Source organism: Neolamprologus multifasciatus, chromosome 3, assembly GCF_963576455.1.
Source record: "Neolamprologus multifasciatus chromosome 3, fNeoMul1.2, whole genome shotgun sequence".
NCBI lineage: Eukaryota > Metazoa > Chordata > Actinopteri > Cichliformes > Cichlidae > Neolamprologus > Neolamprologus multifasciatus.
This window is the reverse complement of record NC_140441.1, coordinates 45,785,972-45,805,450: the sequence shown is the minus strand read 5'-3', so window position 1 is coordinate 45,805,450 and position 19,479 is coordinate 45,785,972. Positions and strand designations below refer to the sequence as shown.

Here is a 19,479-nt window from a genome sequence, read left to right as displayed (position 1 = left end):
AGCTTACTTACAACTGGGCTCGTCAGGCTCTCTTCTTGGCTGCAGTGGTTATTATTATATTTACATGCTTCCAGCTCCCGTTTTTGCTCGATGACAGCTCTACTTTTCCTTTTTCTCCCTCCCTCGCTCACAGACACATGACGTGTATGGCAGTCCATTCTCCCTGCAGCACGGACTACACTGCCCATGATGCTACATTCTTTAGAGCTATACCTGTAGCATTCTGCCTATTAGCTTAGCACAACAACAACAAAAAGGCGCAGAGAGAGAGCGGCACCCTGTAACCATGGCAACCATAACGCTGCCGCCTGGAACAACAGAACGTAGCTGTCAAACAAAACCCAAACAGGCCTGACCCGCCACAATATGAAACAGGGAAGTACCGCCGTGTAATCCATTTATTTCAACAAAGTAACTGTATTCTAAATACTGTGGCGGACCACCAGGTGGCTCCACTCACACCCAAGTTGAAGGACCACCTTTTTAAACGGTAACTGTAACGGAATACAGTTACTCATATTTTGTATTTTAAATACATAACGGCGGTACGTGTATTCCGTTACTCCCCAACACTGGCCGTCAGTAATATCAACTTTAAACAAGCTCTGTCATCTTCTGGTACATCATGCAGGACGTTAGTGGCTCGCCTTCCTCAAGATGATCTTCCAGAGACCACACAAACTCCACGTCATATCTACTCAAAACAGAAAAGGCACAGACTGCATGGCCTCACCACTATAAAGTAGTAGTGTCACTAAATATTTTTCAAAAAGTTCATAACATGCTAAGCTAATATCTGCAAAAGGCCAAAGTCAGACCTTGTAAAATGCTGAGTTAAGTGATGATTTACAGTTATATGTTTTCATATTTCAGAAGGAATAAAATATTCTTCATGTTTGAAAGTCTGCTGAAAGCCTCCTGCTTCACCATGTGATGGAGGATGTTCATGTAAGAAAGCCACACATGCATGAAGTCAGTGTTACAGTTAAACAGTAAACACTGAGACAGGAGCCAGAAATGTTCACCTCATCAGTGAGCATGCGCTACTTTTGTAATTGCCATCTGAACAGTTAAGTCGTCAGTATTTTCAGGTCCAGATTGCGATGAGAGAAAGTCACACGTATGAAGAACTCTAAGCGGAAACTAACTGAAGTCAAACTTTAAAACAAGCCTGACGGGCTTTTCTCGTAGAGCTGGCAAATCACGCGTTTAAGCGTGTTCGTGCCAAGGGTTTATTTCAGACGTGATTTTGCCACGTTTGAAAAGGATGTTCATCTGAGGGCGCAGGAGCGCGCCGAGGTGGGAGGCTTACTGAGGGGACCGTGCTCGCTCACGCGTGCTCTGACTCGAGCGGCTCTCGGTTGTGTCAGCGCGCTGCCTCTGCCTGCCTAAACGGTATAATTAGCCGGTTCCGATCAGTCGTCCCTGGGCCATTTCACAGAGTTCGTCTGCCCGTGCTTCCGTTCTCTCCGCCGATATCAGCAGCGGCTATGTGTGAGTAAAAAGCCAGCCAGGCTCCCCGCAGCAGCAAGAGGTGTCTCCAGACATGGACCGGATAGGAGTGTCATTCCTGGACCCGCTGGATGACTACGAGCTAATCCACAGGATTGGGTGCGGCACCTACGGAGATGTTTTCAAGGTGAGTGAGAACCTGTCCCCGTGTTTGCACCGCGCTGACAGAGAAAGCCTCCATCAGGACGCGGCGGTTCGAAGGGCGCTGGGGATGTCACTTCCTGTCATCAAGGTGAAACTTCGTCTTTTTGGACAAGTACAGAGCCTGATGTGACACAGCAGTCCCTACCGAGCCACAGCATCACAAAAAGTCCGAGTTGCATTTTGTTTACTGACACATGATCAGTGTGTCAGACTATGCGCCTCCAACAAAGCTCCTGTAGTGCAGGTTTCCTGCAGAGCGCTGCGGTACTAGCGTGCTGCGTGCGCGGGGCCACAGGTTCGTAATGTTTTCATGGAGGTGTGCGGAGAAATCTCCTGTTTTCACTGCTGTCACTGAAGAAGTGGCAGAATCAACACCTTATCGACGAAACAAGCGAGTAAGAAAGACTGATGTTGTCAGATGTGCAACAAATGCATTCCTCACAGTGTCATATCTGTGGTTTCACATAGGTGGCAGGATTCTGAAGTGAACCATGCCATCTAATCGAAATATTAACCCCTGACTGGAGCATCGGGGTGCAAACATCCCGTGCAGTTAACACACCCTGGTGGCTTGTGCATCCAGTTTGTATTTGACAGCATGGACAGCAACCCTGTTGCCTTTATGGAAAAACAAACACGTTTATTTTAGCAGCTTGCGGCCATGAGCCTAATGTTCAACGAATAAAAAGACTAAAGTGTGTCTTAAACTGCCAGGTATCCACCCTCAGCTCTAAGTCAGGTTATCTTAAATATAGCAGGGGTGTGTCATACTGGATATGTAGCACTTTCTTGTTCTTCCATGTTAAGGTTTTAAGGATCACAGCAACCAAATAAGCAATAATTAACCTTTTTTAGGTTAGATTTAAATTTTAGATAAAAAAATTGGGATTGATACATAGTATCAGGGCCGTGCAGAGAGGTTTAAAGGGACGGGTGCTCAAAGTTAAAAAGGGGCACATTGAACCAGGCTGAATAACAACACACATTCATCAAGAATCTAATATGGGAAGGGCAGGGCTGTGTTGATCTGAGACTGTAGACATTAAAAAGTCCATAGGAGAGATGGTAGCTGATTAAACAAGTGTCATGAGATAATAACAAAATGCAAAGATTGGTGACAGCGCTTGGAACCATAAGGCAACAAAAAACTGTGAGAAATAATTTAGGCTCTGCCTGTGAATCACTCTTTGCTTCTCTTCTTCCTTCCATCCCGTCATTTCATATATCACTCTCCACTTGCTGTCTATCTGAGAACAAGGCACAACTTGCTATTGCAATAAACTATAATCTAATTATCCACACCTAACAACTCTTGCACTTAATCTATAATAAAATGATGACAGAAAAATGTTATAGCTCTGCCTTTAGTAGCCTCACACAGCTCCTACTGTTTCCTCCTCATGTCCTTACCAGGCATGTCTGGACAATGTTATATCATGAGTAATATTTTTTTTTTTAAATCCATCTAAATAAAACACACATGCACGCACACACAGTGACATTTTAGACCTTCTTCAGAATACTGTATATACTATGGGCATCATGGTGCTGATCCAGAATCCTTACATTATTATTTATTACTAGAGCTACAATAATAAAGCAATGAGGAGGGGGAAGTAATAAATATGAAATAATGTATTTATGATGATTCCATTTGTTTCACTATCCACTCTGTGCAGGGGCAAAGCTTATTACATTTTTAAACTGTAGAGATACAATAATCTTACTGCTGTAAAATCCAAATTTTGTCTTATTTAAAATATAAATCTAATATAATCTGCTTCTTAATGTATGTTCTTTAAAATACAGCGTGTGTTTTTTAATATATTATAATTATAATAATGCATAATTATGTGGACATGCATATTAGATCGTTTTTAGTGAAATATAATCCCTCCAGAAAGGCAGGAAAAGCTCTGTAACTTACTTTAAAACTAAATATGTTCACTAAAACGGTGACAGAGCTACAGACCCATGACAGCCTTACACAGGTAGCCAGCAGCTATGACCAGCACTACTTGTGCAGTTAATAAAAGGACAGGTAATGTTTGTCACGCTGTTGCACACACAGCACGCTCGTTTGTTTCAGTTCGTCAGTTGCAACAAGACAGCTGACCAACGTGTCCGTAATAAGCTAATACTCCTGTGTGCTATACACTACAGTGTACGCTGTACACCTACTTACTGGTTTTGTCGCATCGGTCTGTGTCTCTGAGTTAATTTGTGTTTCTCCTACAGCTCCGGACTGCAAAAAATGCTCTTTGTGAGCTCGTTCCCGGCTCGTAACCAGCGCGTTCTGCCGTCAAGGGCGATCATTGGTTAAATGTGATCATGTGACTGATGCAAGCCAGATCCTTTTATTTAGCAAAACTGTGATTAATAGTTAAATATTATTGTTGAAGGGCACAGACAGGACTCTGCACGCACACACACATTTAAAAAAAAAAAATATTTTTTTTTTTAAAAAGTTGCCTCAACAAAAGGGCACTTTGGGCACCCATCAGGAAAGGGGCGGGTGCTCAAGCCCCTCCAGCCCCCTCCTCTGCACGTGCCTGCATAGTATCCAATAATGTTTTTATATAATTTATATATATTGTTTTAATAACTTTCAGCAATGCCTTTCACAAACTAGCTGGTCTGCTTGGTCAGAATGCATGAGCAGGACAAAGAGGACTAAACAGCAATTTCAGTTTCAGTACTAACGCTGATGTCCTAGTAAAACTTCACTGTTGTTTAACACAAAACACAATCAAGAGAGATGCACCCCCCCCCCCCCCCCCCTCAAAAAACATCAATAGAAAAGGCCATTAACTGACAGAAACAGGATGTTGACTCTTTTTGTTCTTTAAAATTGGGTCACAGTGAACAACTTTCCACAGTGAAACCTCAGAAATCTCATCAAAGACTAAATCACTGTAACTCTTTATGAAACCGTCCTCAAATAAGAGAAAATTTCTCTCATCCTTTTTTACCCCTCAGATTTAAATGATGGTTAGGTAGGCGGACAGCTTAGACACCCAAGTTTGTGAATGTGATAACTCAAGAACAAGGTGACGTTAGATTTTGAAATTGATGCCATAGGTGTGTCTACTAGGAGGCTCAGGGGAACCACTTGTGGTTAATGACAATTTAATACGTTGTTTGGAGTATGTGGCTCTCAAAGGGACAGTTTTCCATTAAAAAAGAGACATACGATCTGTAAATCCACCCCCTCTGTGACTGTCAGACGCTGACTTTAATGTGAACGCATAGAGGAAATCCTGGGTTAACTGGAGTTGATGACAGCTTCGTGTTTGCTAATGCTAGGATAAGTGAATCCAGATAATGAAACGATACTCTGCATATGTTAAACAAGCTTTGTAGTAAAGGGCCCTGGTTACTGAAGAGGCTGCCTTTCTGTTTGCCATTTATTTTAGAGAATCATAATTAACTTTAAAGAGAAAAGTTTCAACTCGGGATGTTAAGTAAAACAACCAAAGCCTAATTTCTACAGATACTAAAAGCAGAGACGAATCAGCTTGTAGTAGTAGTGAAGAACTTTGCTTCCTACTCTTGTAACAACCGTATAGACCCAAAAGCAGACCCAACAGAGACACGTATCAAAGTATTACATCTTTATTTACTGTACATATGAAAACATTGAGGTAAGTACTGAGGGGCCATGGGAATAGCACAGGGACTTCCTCTGGGTCTGGGGGAAGAAGGAGGCTTTCCAAAAAGGAAGGGACAGTGTGCTGATTGAGTTCAGGTAAGTGTTGCCGTAGGTGGGTGAGCAGGCAGATGGAAGAGTAGTGCAGAGTGATCCAGGTGGGTACTGTGAATGAACCAACTTGCTCATCTGATGGAAGATAACAGAGACCGAAAGCTATTCAGCTGATGGGAGGAACACTGGGAACAGACAGAGGCACGTGAGAATAGGAATGCTAGGAAACTGCTAAGGAACAAGGTGTTTGCCACTTGTTGGAGGGAGACTATCTGGCAGAGTATGGATGGCAAAGCTGGTCCTTTTATACTGAAGTTGAGGAAACGGATGACAGGCAGGTGTGTGCAGCTGAAGAGCAGGAAACTCAAACTCCACCCAAAGAAAAGGAGAGTGCCTTCGGGATGATTGCTTGGAGGAATAAGAGGAAGTCCAAACAACCAGAGCCCGACTGTGACACTACAGCAGCATTAATCTCCCAGATGTTTCTGTTTGTTATGAAGAATGGTTGAATAGTTCCCCTTTCATATTTAGAAGTATTGTTTGCTTGAAATTGCCAACCCAAGTGTGTGTGTGTCCTTATTTGGATAGGCATGGGTGCCTATGGGTGAGATAGCACAGCCTCAGTGTTAGTGATACAGCGACGTTCACTAGTGTGCACAACAAGCTCACAAGTGTCTGAGAGCATGGCATTTTGTCAGCCACCTATGGCAATACCGGCTAATTAAATGCAGAGGTGTGTATAAACACATTGTGAGTGAAAAGTGATGAATATAATAGCAACACTATGCAGTGCATCATGGGAAGCCCCCAGCAGGCTAGCCCCATGGCAGTGTAACTAAGACCAGGCCCCCCCTCTATGACAAAGCAGCTGTGGGAAGTGCTTGCTCATAGAGGGGACATCTGATTGTTGGAGTTTCTTAAGTGCCTTGAAGCAACTGTTGTTGTGTTTTGCTGCTATTATTACTATACAAAGGAAAAATGGTGATTGGGTATTTTTGGATTAACTGAAGGCTTTTCAGGGAGATTTTAGGAGAGCCTGACAATAACAGTCCAGCCTGGAAGTAACGGATGCATCAACCAGTTTTTCAGCATCAATCTGAGACAGGATATTTCTAATTTTAGAGATACTGTGCAAATGGCAGGAAGCAGTCCTACATATTTGTTTTATATGCACATTGAAAGACGCGTTGTGTTCAAAAATGACTCCTAGCACATCGTAGTGGCATCCACGCTAAGCATCTGAATTACCATATTTCTAAGACTTTTAGGGCCAAGTCCAATAACTTCAGCTTTATCTGAATTTAGAAGCAGGAAGTTAGAGCTGATCCAGGTCTTTGTGTCTATAAGATATTTATGCAGTTTAACTAATTGGTGTTTGTTATCTAGCTTGATAGATTGATAGAAGGTAGGTATCCTCTGCATAGCAGTGAAAATGTATGTCTTCTGATGATGCTGCCTAAGAGAAGCATGTATAATGTAAACAGAATTGGTCCTAGCACTGAACCCTGTGGAACTCCATAATTAACCTCTAATTGTTTATGGACTCTCCATTTATATAAACAATTAGACAGATATGATACAAACCAGCTACGGCATGCAGTAAGTTAAATATTATGGTCGGCAGTGTCGAACGCTGCACTGAGGTCTAGCAGGACAAGCACAAAGACAAGTCCACTGTCAGAGGCCATAAGAAGATCAGTTGTAACCTTCACTATTCTGAATCCTGACTGAAACTGAAATTTAAATAAACCTCTGCAAATGATCAGTTAACCTTTTGACAGCTACTCTTTCAAGAATTGTTGGGTTAATGTCTTTCAGCAGTCTTGTAGGAATAGGGTCTAAAGGACCCGTTGATGGTTTAGGGGAATAAATAATTGAAGTAAACAGAAGATTGATAGGAAATGTCACCAGGTGTTAAAGCTGTTATACTGAATGTTTCATCTATGGGATGGCTTTGAATAATTTTTTCTCTAATGATTAAAATTTTATTTGTGAAGACGTTCATGAAGTCATTACAGAGCTCTGACTGTCAGCCTGGCTACAGTGCTGAAGAGAAACCTGGGCTTGTTCTTATTGTCTTTAATTAGCGATGAGCAGTAAGACGTAGGGCTTTTTCTTAAAGCAGCAACCTATTCTTCCATGCTCACTTATAATGATGTCAGCTTATGAGTTACCTGCTTTAAGGTGCACGTTTGAGAGTTATAACAGGGTGTGAAGTACTTCTATTTAAGACCAGAGTTTTCAGAGGAGCTACAGTATCCAGAGTCGTGTGCAGTGACGATGTAAATTTATTAACAGACCATGGACTTCTGTGGGAGCAGACTTCAGGTAGCTCCTCTGGCATTAAAAAAAGATAACAGCGGAGGAATTATGTGCTTAAATTGAGTTACAGCACTTTCAGATCACTGCAGAATTAAAGGGCAAAACAAGATATTTTATTCTCAGTACCTCTTTAGTGGAGCAGAAGTTTACGTGGATGCAATACTTTCATATTTCTTATATCTGCTAGTCCCACTTTCTTTTAATGCAGCAGTACAAACAAAAGGGAGCTAACAGTGTCAGTGACAGCTGATCTCATCTGAAAGCAAAGCTACATGCTGACATTCTGCAGCATATTTGTAGGACAGTAACATTTGGACATTTTGCAGCCTGTGTGAGCAACACACCAGACAATAGCCCGTTTTCATCTCCCACAACGATTACAGGATTGGTGGAGCTGTGAGTCAAGGGCGAGGGCTCTGCACATGTGACTGTGTCAGAACATTACTGTTATTCAAAGTGTACATCTCTAACAGAGCACAGCCAATCAGATGCAGACTGCTTCTTTTATACATTTAGAAGGTTTCAACTTTTGAGTTGATTCATAAAAAAGGATTTGGTCGTGATAAAGTGAAGCTTCCCAAATATTATTTTTATAAAAAGGTTTGATTTTTTTAAATATCAATGTTCTTCATCGTCCTCATTATAATTAAACATGCAGAGTGTTTGAAGTCATGACTGTCGTAGTGCCAAGCAGTGTGTTAGTTCAAATTAAAATACGCAACTGTAACAACATTGGTTGGAGTTAGAGTGCACAGACACAAAATGGTGATTTTGTTACAATTTGGCATTTTTCTGTCAGACTACTGAAAAGCCTTGTATGGTTTATATGAACCAGAATGATCTCATTTTTATTAAAGTGGTCGCCTTACAGTTTGGTGTTGAGCTGTTGTGATGCTGTCAGTTAGCTTTTAGCATTTCTCTCTCCAGTTCTGTACGTGACAAATACAAGGTTCAAGTTGAATGTCTTAAACCCGATTGGCTGTCTCGCTGTTAGCATGTGATCAGATCAGTGCGTGTGGGTTTTCACTGCTGCTTTTTTCCACTTTTTGCTCGTTCGTGCTAGACCAGGATCAGAAATGCAAAAATGCAAAGCTGAGATGGCGCATGTCAACCTGGAAATTGTAAGCTGAAACTGTAAGAAGCTATTTCCACAGTTTCAGAGCCTTTTGCAGCTTTTTAAGTCCCAGTTCAAACGTGTTAGAATGTGATGCTAACAATCTGACTTTAATATCTCACTTTTTAGTAAATGTAACTATATAAGCTCAAATTCACCTGGTTTCTTGACTCAAAGGTTTCCAGTTTCATTGTTTGGTGAAAGATGTTAGTGTGAGAGGCCACGCACGCTCCACTTTAACATTTGCATTCAGTGGGAAATGGCACACTACATACTAGAGTTTAGCAAAACACAGCATCGTCACAGGTCATGTGGGAGCCTGATCAAAGTGCCGTGACGCTTCCTCTTCCACCACCGTTTGTACGTAACCCAGCCTGGGTGTTATTTCATGCCTGGCTGCATGAAAAGCCTGCCAGAGATGTTACTATCAGTGCAGTCACAGGAAGCTCTGCGGTGGAACAGGAAAGAAAACAGGAAGTGAATAGAGGCGGGCCACAGGTTGTGTTAAGCCAAAGTGCTTATCCCATTTATCGCTGCCTTGTTTGTTGTGGATGGCCAGAATGAAATTGTGTCCATGTGACATCATCGGAGTGAGTGGCTAGTGATGACTGATGTACTCAGGCAGACACGAGGAAGCTGAAAATATATACACCCCTTAAAACATCTACTTTAGCTCTAATCTACTTTAACTAGCAGCTGTCTGTGAGAATGTCTAACCTGTGGATAGTGAGACGGCAGGGTAAACTCAGTGTCGAGTGTAGTTTACAATCATTAGAAACCATTCAACTTCAAGATAGCATATTGAGCTGTTGGATATTTGCCCAGGTATGTATGTCAGTCAGTGGAGCAGGCAGGAGGCAGAGCTCCAACCAGGAGGGCAAATCAGTGAAAATGGACTGAATGAGCATTTATGTAACAGTTTCCTAGTCTTACTGACCAGTCAACGCACTTTAGACTACAATTTAAATACATTTATTTATTTATACACATTTAATGTACTTTTATACAGCAATTTATCTACTTCACAACCATGAGTGAGTTAGAATAACCTAAAATGTGTGGATGTCTTTGGACTGTGAGAGACGGCCAGCGCACTTGAATATTTCGAGAGCTGATGTTTATTTAACCCTATCAGTCGACTGCGAGTTTGATTGTCCATATACAATATTTTAAAGAACTTCATTCTTACAATGAGGCAGTGAACGAGCCCAGATCCCTGTTTAGCAGTTGCAGTCTGCATTGGATCTGTTGGGTCCATTTTCCGGTCAGTTCATACTAAAACGGACCCATGGCCAGTACGTGTTTGTGGGTCCAACTGGTTCTTAAAACAGTTTGCTATGTATACCTGCAAACACAATATTCGCATGCGTGACCAGCGTCCAGTAGATTTAAAAAAGTGGCGGCGAACTAGAGGCATGACAGACAGAGCTGGGCACCAAGGGTCTGGAACAGTTTACCACTCCGGCTAAGTTTAACCGAGTCTTTTAAAAGACACTTTTCTGTTTAATCAGATCTGCTGATAGTCACGTGTTATTGATGAGCTTTGAAAGAAAAGCGTCTGGACTTTAAGTTTCCTGAAGATTTCACCTCTCATCCAAGAAGCTTCTTCAGTTCTAAGAGCGACTGGTGGAGAGTCCCAGATTTAGGCCCTTTGGGAGTGTCCCCAAGAGGGTCGTGGACCCCTATTGATCCTCTACCTAATCACATGAGCCAAGGTGTGTAAGCGGGTGTGGCTCGTGTGACCTACGAACTATGATGACCTGGATGACTGAGAACCTTCACAGATGTTTTGTTATTGATGTTTTTTAATTTTATTTTCATGTATTTTAGTTTATTCTGCTTTAACATGGTTCTCTGTTGATATTGTATGTCAGACAGACACAGGCTGACCAGCTGGCATTAAATCCTGTCATAAACGCTACATGCACCTGACAAACCGAACTGTTTTCACTCCCATCTAACTGAAAACAAACGTATGTTGACTACTTTGGCATTTTGGGTGTGAGATAGCCATCACCAGTCCTCTGTGAGACAATGATCTCTTACTGTGATATATGAATCCACAGCCTGTGTTGTCCATACGTTGCAGTTTAATGTAACCCTTTCTGATGTAATCAAACTATCCTGAGCTTTAGACGTCGCCTCTCTGTAGAGTGTGGGTGCAGTTTTGGTCATAAATAAAGGTCACGGCTCTGGGCTCTAGTGTATATTTGTGGATAGTCCGTGTTTCCTTCTAGATTGTAGCTCTGACGCTCACCAATCCTCACCTGTTGCGTGAACAGCGTCAGGACTGTGGGTGGACTGTGAGGAGTTTTCATGTCTTGACATCAGTGGCATCTTTCCATCCTGTGGCCAGCTTGTTATTGAGTAGCTCATTACTGGTAATGATAGCCTGGATTCTATTCCTACAGTTGAGATGGGTTTTCAGCACCTTCTGGAGGTTTTGGCTTCACCTTCTTGAATCCTCATGGTTTCCATTAGTCCGTGGAATACCCAGGTACTTGTAGCTGTCCTGGATGTATGCTATCATGCCTTCTAGCCGCTCCACCTCACTTTCCCACCATTTGGCCACACTTATACAGTCTGAATATGTCAGATCCAGTGGGCGCAGTGCATCATCTTGGTATACTCTGCACGTGATGGTGACATGTGGAATTGCCTTGCAGTTCACGCCTCCAGTGTTTCCTTCCACAGTCTCACTGAGTTCCTAATGTATGTTATTAGTGTTGTACAGTGCCAAGCACATCCATGTGTGGGGCATTGATCTGCATTAACTGACAACTGTTGTTGTGATTTGTCGATGTATAAATAAATTGAAACTTGAGGCTTTGTTGTAGTCCGGGTGCTGCTCGGGTTAGTCAGTTTGCTCTTGGTGTACTGCTCTCTCAACCCGGAGTGGATGCTTTGGTGCTCTGGTGTTATTATAATGCCTTTCTGAGCTGTGCTTATGTGTTGACTCGTGCTAACTCAGCTTCAAAGTACACTTTAAGAAGGTGAATTTTTTTCCATTTCTGTGTGTGTGTCTTCACTAAGGTTGTGATACTTTGTGCCTGCAAACATCACAAAGTGGGACCTTTGCATAGTCGCGGAGCAGAAGAAGAACGGTATTGAAAGTTTTGCACCAAGTAATCCAAAATAAGAGTAATGCATCACATAAATGATAACATTGACATATTTTTTGCAATAGATGTGTAAAAATAAAATAAAAATAAAAAAGTTAATATGTGACTACCACCACCTGGGACCTCAGTAGTTTCCTAACCATGACCGCTTTTGATAGTTTGGCTTCTGTTGGTCCCGTGTTAAATAACGCGGGACCATTTATCTTTGTTGTGCACAACACAATATGTCTGGTCTGGTATACAGAGCAGCTTTATGCCAGCTGAATGCATCTCACCCAGGCTGTCAAAACCACAAAACTGCTTTCTGCCAAAGCGTTGGTACACATACGACGCATATGACGCTACTGTATTTCTGGTGCTCTGTGGGTTGACACTAGATGTACATCTCCTTCTCAAGTTAATCTCTCATTGACACTTTTTTCATTTGAGAACGAGGTGTATCTGTTGAAGAGTGCACATGGTCTGGCACATCATGCAGGACAGTAAGGGTCACAAGAGCAGAGGTGTGAGTCTTTTGTGAAATACTGCCCGACTTTGACAAATGGGCAGAGAGAGGAGACAAGTGGACTTGTGGTCCTGCAGAGATATTTGTAGTCTGCAGGCAGACGAGGGACTGCCCGTCTGGTGCAGAGAGCTATGTGGTCAAATGGAGGCAGTGCAAAATATATGTGGTACAGCTTGTCTGTAGGCCACTCATGCTTGTGCTGTTGTTGGTTTTAGAAAAACAAAGTTCTAACATACAAGTTCCCTTCCTTATTCTCACCTATTCTAGTTCATGTATTTATTACTTCCAGGCTTGACAACTGTAATTCATTATTATCAGGAAGTCCTACAAACTCGCTGAAAAGCCTTCAGTTAATCCAAAATGCTGCAGCAAGAGTCCTGACAGGGACTAGAAAGAGAGAGCAGATTTCTCCTGTTTTGGCTTCCCTTCATTGGCTTCCTGTTAAATCTAGAATTCAAAATCCTGCTCCTCACATACAAGGTCTTAAATAATCAGGCCCCATCTTATCTTAATGACCTTGTAGTACCATATCACCCTATTAGAGCACTTCGCTCCCGCTCTGCAGGCCTACTTGTTGTTCCTAGAGTATTTAAAGGGAGGCAGAGCCTTCAGTTTTCAGGCCCCTCTTCTGTGGAACCAGCTTCCAGTTTGGATTCAGGAGACAGACACTATCTCTACTTTCAAGATTAGGCTTCAAACTTTCCTTTTTGCTAAAGCATATAGTTAGAGCTGGACCAGAATCCTCCCTTAGTTATGCTGCAATAGACGTAGCCTGCTGAGGGATTCCCATAATGCACTGGGTGTTTCTTCTTCACTCACTATGTGTTAACAGACCTCTCTGCATTGAATCATATCTGTTATTAATCTCTGTCTCTCTTCCACAGCATGTCTTTATCCTGTCTTCCTTCTCTCACCCCAACCAATCACAGCAGATGGCCCCGCCCCTCCCTGAGCCTGGTTCTGCTGGAGGTTTCTTCCTGTTAAAAGGAAGAAACCTCCAGCAGAAGGTTTTTCCTTCCTGCAGAGTTTTTCCTTCCTGCTGTCGCCAAAGTGCTTGCTCATAGGGGGTCATGTGATTGTTGGGTTTCTCTCTGTATATATTATTGTACGATCTACCTTACAATATATATCTCATAGTACCATATCACTCCAATAGACCTCTTATTTGAAAGTAGAATGGGAGGCAGAGAGTTGCTTTCAGGCCCCTCTTCTGTGGAACCAGCTTCCAGTTTGGATTTCCCAAACAGACCTCGTCTTGTGTTCGGAGCAGCTTGACACCGGCTGTGAGAATCCATCTCAAAACCACAAAACCTTCAATATTGGGCTTAAAATGTTTGTTTTTTATAAAGCATATAGTGAGAGCTGGATCAGGCAACCCTGAATCCTCCCTTAAATTCACTGTAATAGATGTAGGCTCCTGTGTTTTTTCCTCACCCACCTTTTTACTAATTATGTGTTTATACCCCACGGTGCATTTAATCATTAGTTATTATTAATCTCTTGCTTGGTTGTGCTGAAGGTTTCTTTCTGTTAAATGTTTATGTTGGTTTAGTGTAATTATAACATAGTAGGAGTATCAGCGTTGGCTGCACTTCCGCTACTAGAGGACCGAGAGCTTGAGGGTCCTGAGGACTGTGTGGACAGAGATCTGGGATGATGTTTCTGGGATCGGCTGGAGGCACTCGCTCAGCTTGGTGGTCTTTGCCCCGAGTGCTCTGATTACCACAGGGACCATTGTTGTCTTCACCCTCCCCATCTTCTTGAATTTCTCTCTCAGCCCTTGATGTTTCTCGAGGTTCTCGTGTTCTTTCTTCATCACTCAGTAAAGCTACATCTATCACTACAGCCATCCTCTTTCAGTCAGCTTATTCCAGCTATTGGGAGGATTTCTTGATATCTGCTGGATGCTGGATAGATGGCGCTGGTGGGTGTGGTTTACCTGCTCTGTTTGTGATTGCTTTATTGACATCTGTTTTCTTAAAAAAATGTCTCCACTCTCCTGGTTTATGACTTCATCAGCATCAGAGCCACTGTTGAAGACCGACTGGTCCCAGGATGTCAGGAGTATTGTATCCCACCTGTCTGTAGAGCGCACCAATCCTCCTTCACCAAGGCCCACCTTTCCTTCCTCCCAGGAAGAAATGCGTCTCCGATAGCTGATCCCCACGTTCTTCTGAACAAACTTTCCCTGGACCTTGGGTCGTCTCTTGGCGATCCCTGGAACTGACTCACCAATGGACCACACCTGTGCTTCTGCATCTTACTGTCCAGCTCTCATGGCATCTATCGCCCCATCTTCACAGCGGTGGAGTCTTTAGTGCACATATCTCAACTGCCATGCAGTATGTTCAGTTGCTTCAGCTTTTTTCTCCTTATTTACGGAGTGTTAGTTTGTTTGAACAGTTTTCTCTCAAACGTGGATTGAGAGAAGTTTTGTTCTCCAATGAACAAAAAGTGAAACTTTTCCTGAGGAGCAGCAACTACACACAGCACGCTTTGTTTAATAAAGCAATTTGATTCTGATCACCAGATTCTTTATCCCCTCAATCGTGCATCCCAGCCAGACATCAACCCTGTTTTTGACAGGCTGGGTCTGGTTAATGCTAGGTCACTAGCAAATAAAACCTTTATTCTAAACGACTTCTTCACCTCTCCACACCTGGATTTTCTTCTGGTGACCGAAACTTGGGCCTGTTCTCTGAACTTGTCCCTCCAGACTGTAACTAGCTCAACTCTCCTCAGACAGGCGGCCGGGGTGGTGGTTTAGCCACAGTTTATAAAAACTGCTTCACACAAATGTGGACATCCTCTGGATCTTGTGCTGTCTGCTGTCTGCTGTTGTCTGCTGCCGCTCTGTGACACTGAAATCTGTTAATCTCTCTGACACGTGTCTGTAATATTTGAGATTCCTCTTTCATGTCTGTCTGTCAAACCTGATGCTCCTCTCACAACCACCAGAGAACTCAGACAGGTGTGAAAAAAGCTTAATGAAAATGGAAAAGGATGGAGTCTGGGAGTCGATGTACTTAGAGAATCTTTGTTAAATTGTCAAAAGCAGCAAAAACAAAGTATTTCTCTAAGAGAGTCTGACAGCTGTTACAGACTTGTATTTTAAACACTTTGAGCCCGTGTCCTTTTCTTTTTTTTCTTAAAAAAAGCCCTTATTGAAAATGATGACAGTTTACATCAAAACACATAAAGAACATTTATTAAAATCCATCCAAAAACATTCATATATTTAAAACATTTATACTGTGTTAAACCTTCGTTATTCCCAAAGGTTGATTCTGTTCATCTCAGTGGGAGAAACGTTTCGTCACTCATCCAGGTGACTTCAGTCTCAGCTGACTGCAGGTTTCCCCAACCTTATCAACAGTACATTTGCATAATGATTGAAACTGGAGAACAATGGCTGGCTGTGATGTCAGTTCCTTCCTTGTCATGGCTATTGATCAACAACCACTGATCAATGGCCACGAGTCCCATTCACAGAGAGTTGGGGAATGGCTGCAATCACGGCATTGAAAGATGGTGACAGATACATCCTCATCATTGAAAGAGTGTCCACTGGCCTGTAGGTGTAAATAGACTGCAGAGTCCTGGCCTGACGAGGTGGCTCTTCTGTGTGTGGATGGATGAGTGATGAAATGTTTCTCCCACTGAAAACTTTCAGATGACCAGAAACAACCTTTTGGGATGAGTGAGCATGACATTACAACCCCCATTATTGTTTTCATTAATTATACTATAATCCTGTTTATGTTAGGTGTTTCCAGTAGCTCAGTAACATCTCTAAAACGGAGTGTATAATAGGGGACACCAGACCGACCTCTCCTTTCAATTTGGACCAAACGGCCTCATTGCCCTTAACCCAAAGTGTTTCCCAACACATTTAATAAAGAGGATTTTAAGTGATACTAAGATCAGCCACATCCAAGCTGCCATTCACTTTGCTTTTGGACACCTTTTTGTTATGTCACGGTTTGTCCCCCAAATCAGTTCAACACATAATTCATTAAGAATCATCATGACTTTCTGCTGTAGTGGAAACAAAGTAGCAAGAAATAATCATCGTGATATAATATGGGTACTGACAATTGTTACTCATGCTTTGTCATTTGGATTTAAAATGTTCCCATTTCAGAACTACTGCTTTGTTTTCACATTCCTTCTTGAACCAGTTTAAAAGGAACAGCTTTCCCACTAAACTGAACCATTCTAATAACACTATCGGGCATCCCATATTCCTTCATCACTGCCCACATTTAGGAATGTGAAACAGTCTTCTTGCTGCTGAATGAAGCAGTTAACCACTTGACAAGATGTACTCTGGATATTTTTCCATCTCTGCCGAAGCCCATTGAAGGATGTGTTTGACTCTGTGTATATCAGTGTGCTGTCTGTTATTGCAGCATCCAGATTGCTCCAAGTTTGTGTTACAAACATACACACTCACTCTGTAAATCGTATAAAGTCTTGTCTTACTTCAGTTTTCTGTAAGCTAGTTTCTGCTTTTTGGCCAAATAGGCCAGATGGGGCGATCATGGCTCAAGAGTTGGGCGTTCGCCTTGTAATCTGAAGGTTGCCAGTTCGAGTCCCATCTCCGATAGTCTCGGTCATTGTGTCCTTGACCACCACCCGTTCCCTACAGGTGGTGGTCAGAGGGCCCGGTGGCGCCAGTGTCCGGCAGCCTCGCCTCTGTCAGTGCGCCCCAGGGCGGCTGTGGCTACAATGTAGCTGCCATCACCAGTGTGTGAATGTGTGGATGACTGGATGTGTAAAGCGCTTTGGGGTCCTTAGGGACTAGTAAAGCGCTTTACAAATACAGGCCACTGTGCTTCTTTTGGGTACAGTTACCTGCGTATCCTTTTATCTTATATGTTATTTATTATAAAGACTATTTTGCTTTCCTTTCAGGCTCGCAACATCAGGACGTCTGAACTGGCAGCTATCAAGATTGTCAAGCTCGACTCAGGTGTGTTAAAAGCCCAAACACAGCACAGGAAGTGCACAACAACAGGATTAAGCAATCAAGCAATAGCTTATTATATTGCTTTGTCACACATGTTGCTAACTTGTTGCTAACTGTGATGTTATTGTTAATAACTACGATTATTAGAAGTCTGCTGTGTTCATATAGAAAGTACTAAAGAGTCAAAGTGATAATGCTATATGGAGCTTTGTGTAAGTGTTTGTTACTGCCATCGTTCATATTGACGACCAGCTGTTTTCTGAATCTGTGTCCTCTCTTTGCTTTCATGGACTTCTTTTTAAAGGAACGTGTTTTGCACTACAAAGATTTTCTTTTGGATTTGTCCCGTACATATTGTCCAGTATATGGGTTATACTGGAACGATATAAGGAACGGATTGAGTCCTTTTCTAGCTTAGAAATGAAAAAAGTGAACCTATCCTTGAATAAGTAACTAGTTGTAAAAAAACAGACCTGATTTCACTGTATCCAACACAGCTGATAACACTGAGCACCACGTGGGTGTGCAGCATTTTTTTTCCACTAAAAGAATTTCCCAGATTCACTATATCCCTTGCTCCATGGAGAAGCTACCAGTTCTCCCAGTTGTCTAGCTATGCTTTGCTGTTCTGTAACTGTGTGAAGTTAGCTGTCATGAGTCAGTAAACCCTCGCTGTGCTGTCTGTGTGCTCAGGTGATGACATCACCCCCATCCAGCAGGAGATTACCATGATGAAGGAGTGCAAGCACAAAAACATCGTGGCCTACTTTGGGAGCTACCACAGGTGCTGGGTGTTTTCTGATGTGTGGAATTCCTCGGATTGTTGGTGGACTGAAATATGTGGAATTTGACTTTTATCTTGCACGCGCTGCTGCTGAATTCCTCTCCCACTCCTTCAACTGCTTAGTTACATTGTTGGCCCACCAGCTCATGCATGATACTGTGCACTTGTGGGAGTAAATGCATTGGCTTCATTATATTAAGGCCTGTCTGCTTCCTTCTTAAATGCAGTACTTGTTTTTAACCAATGCCTGCACAGCTGTTCAGCCACAGAAGAGCAGCGCGCATGTCAGACATGTCAAATAAAAGCTGAGTGTCTCTCTTTAGAAACACCAAGCTGTGGATCTGCATGGAGTACTGCGGTGGAGGCTCCCTGCAGGATATCTACCATGGTAAAAACACACACATCTAAAATTCATGTCAGAACACGACGCATCTACTGTCCTCAATCGGCTGAATTCACAGCTATGACATCGGTAATGTCAATGAGCATGTGATTAAATTAGTGTCGTCCATTCTTAGTAATGAGGGCCTGTGATTGACTGGGTGAATCTCCAGAATGTACCTCATGTGGATTGGATACGAGAAAGGATTGTCATTAAGGGAAATGTAATTAAATAATTAGCAGTCATAGATTTTAGTTTGTCCTTCTGTGAACCAACTAATATGTATTAAAATAAAAACAAAGACTGCTAGCCTAACATATAAGTGGTGAACTACTCAAAGAGAGCCGAATAAGAGGAAATGTTTCCTTCCCAGGTCCAGGAATTATTTTTAGGCACTGCAAAGCAAGAAACAACTAAAAATCTAAAATCAAAAACTAAAGCTATATGTTCCATTTCTTTCTGTCGTTACACTTTCCAAATGAGCCAATAAGGATGAATAAGACCATAGTGGAGCTGTTTAAACATAACTATATGAGTACTGTTTCCACCCGATGAGTCTGAGTGAGGCAGCTGAACTATTTCCCAGCATGTCCAACTGTAACTACCACTTTAACGCTCAGTCATTTGAATAGTTGGTATAAAGCAGATGTGGAAGTAGGCACAATGATCCACTCTTACTTTCATGTCTCACAGCTATTAATCAGACTCTTTTCCACAGTGACGGGCCCACTGAAGGAGAAGCAGATAGCATTTGTGTGCAGGGAAACTCTCCAGGTAAGGCTTTTCAGTCCAGGAAGCTCGTTACTGTTGCACTGCAAAGTCTTTACAGACACCCTGCTGACACAATGAGTCATGTGTTTTTTCCCAACTTCAGAGCAGCTCCAGTCGTGCCAGACCACTAAGTGCATTGTAGATGTTC

The 19,479-nt window shown here is 42.4% G+C and overlaps 1 protein-coding gene across 3 annotated transcripts in view; it reads left to right on the top strand.

Moving 5' to 3' along the window:
• The first annotated feature begins 1,085 nt into the window (after window positions 1–1,085).
• Window positions 1,086–19,479, top strand: part of map4k2 (mitogen-activated protein kinase kinase kinase kinase 2) — a 41,287-nt gene continuing 22,893 nt past the window's right edge. The window contains exons 1-5 of one of the 3 annotated variants that reach the window (XM_085151364.1): window positions 1,086–1,639; window positions 17,340–17,397; window positions 18,088–18,178; window positions 18,502–18,566; window positions 19,279–19,334. In XM_085151364.1, the coding sequence (XP_085007490.1) occupies window positions 1,547–1,639; window positions 17,340–17,397; window positions 18,088–18,178; window positions 18,502–18,566; window positions 19,279–19,334 (363 nt within the window). In that variant the 5' untranslated portion in view covers window positions 1,086–1,546. The remainder of the gene's footprint in view (window positions 1,640–17,339; window positions 17,398–18,087; window positions 18,179–18,501; window positions 18,567–19,278; window positions 19,335–19,479) is intronic. The other 2 variants (XM_085151356.1, XM_085151347.1) reach the window with 2 other exon arrangements.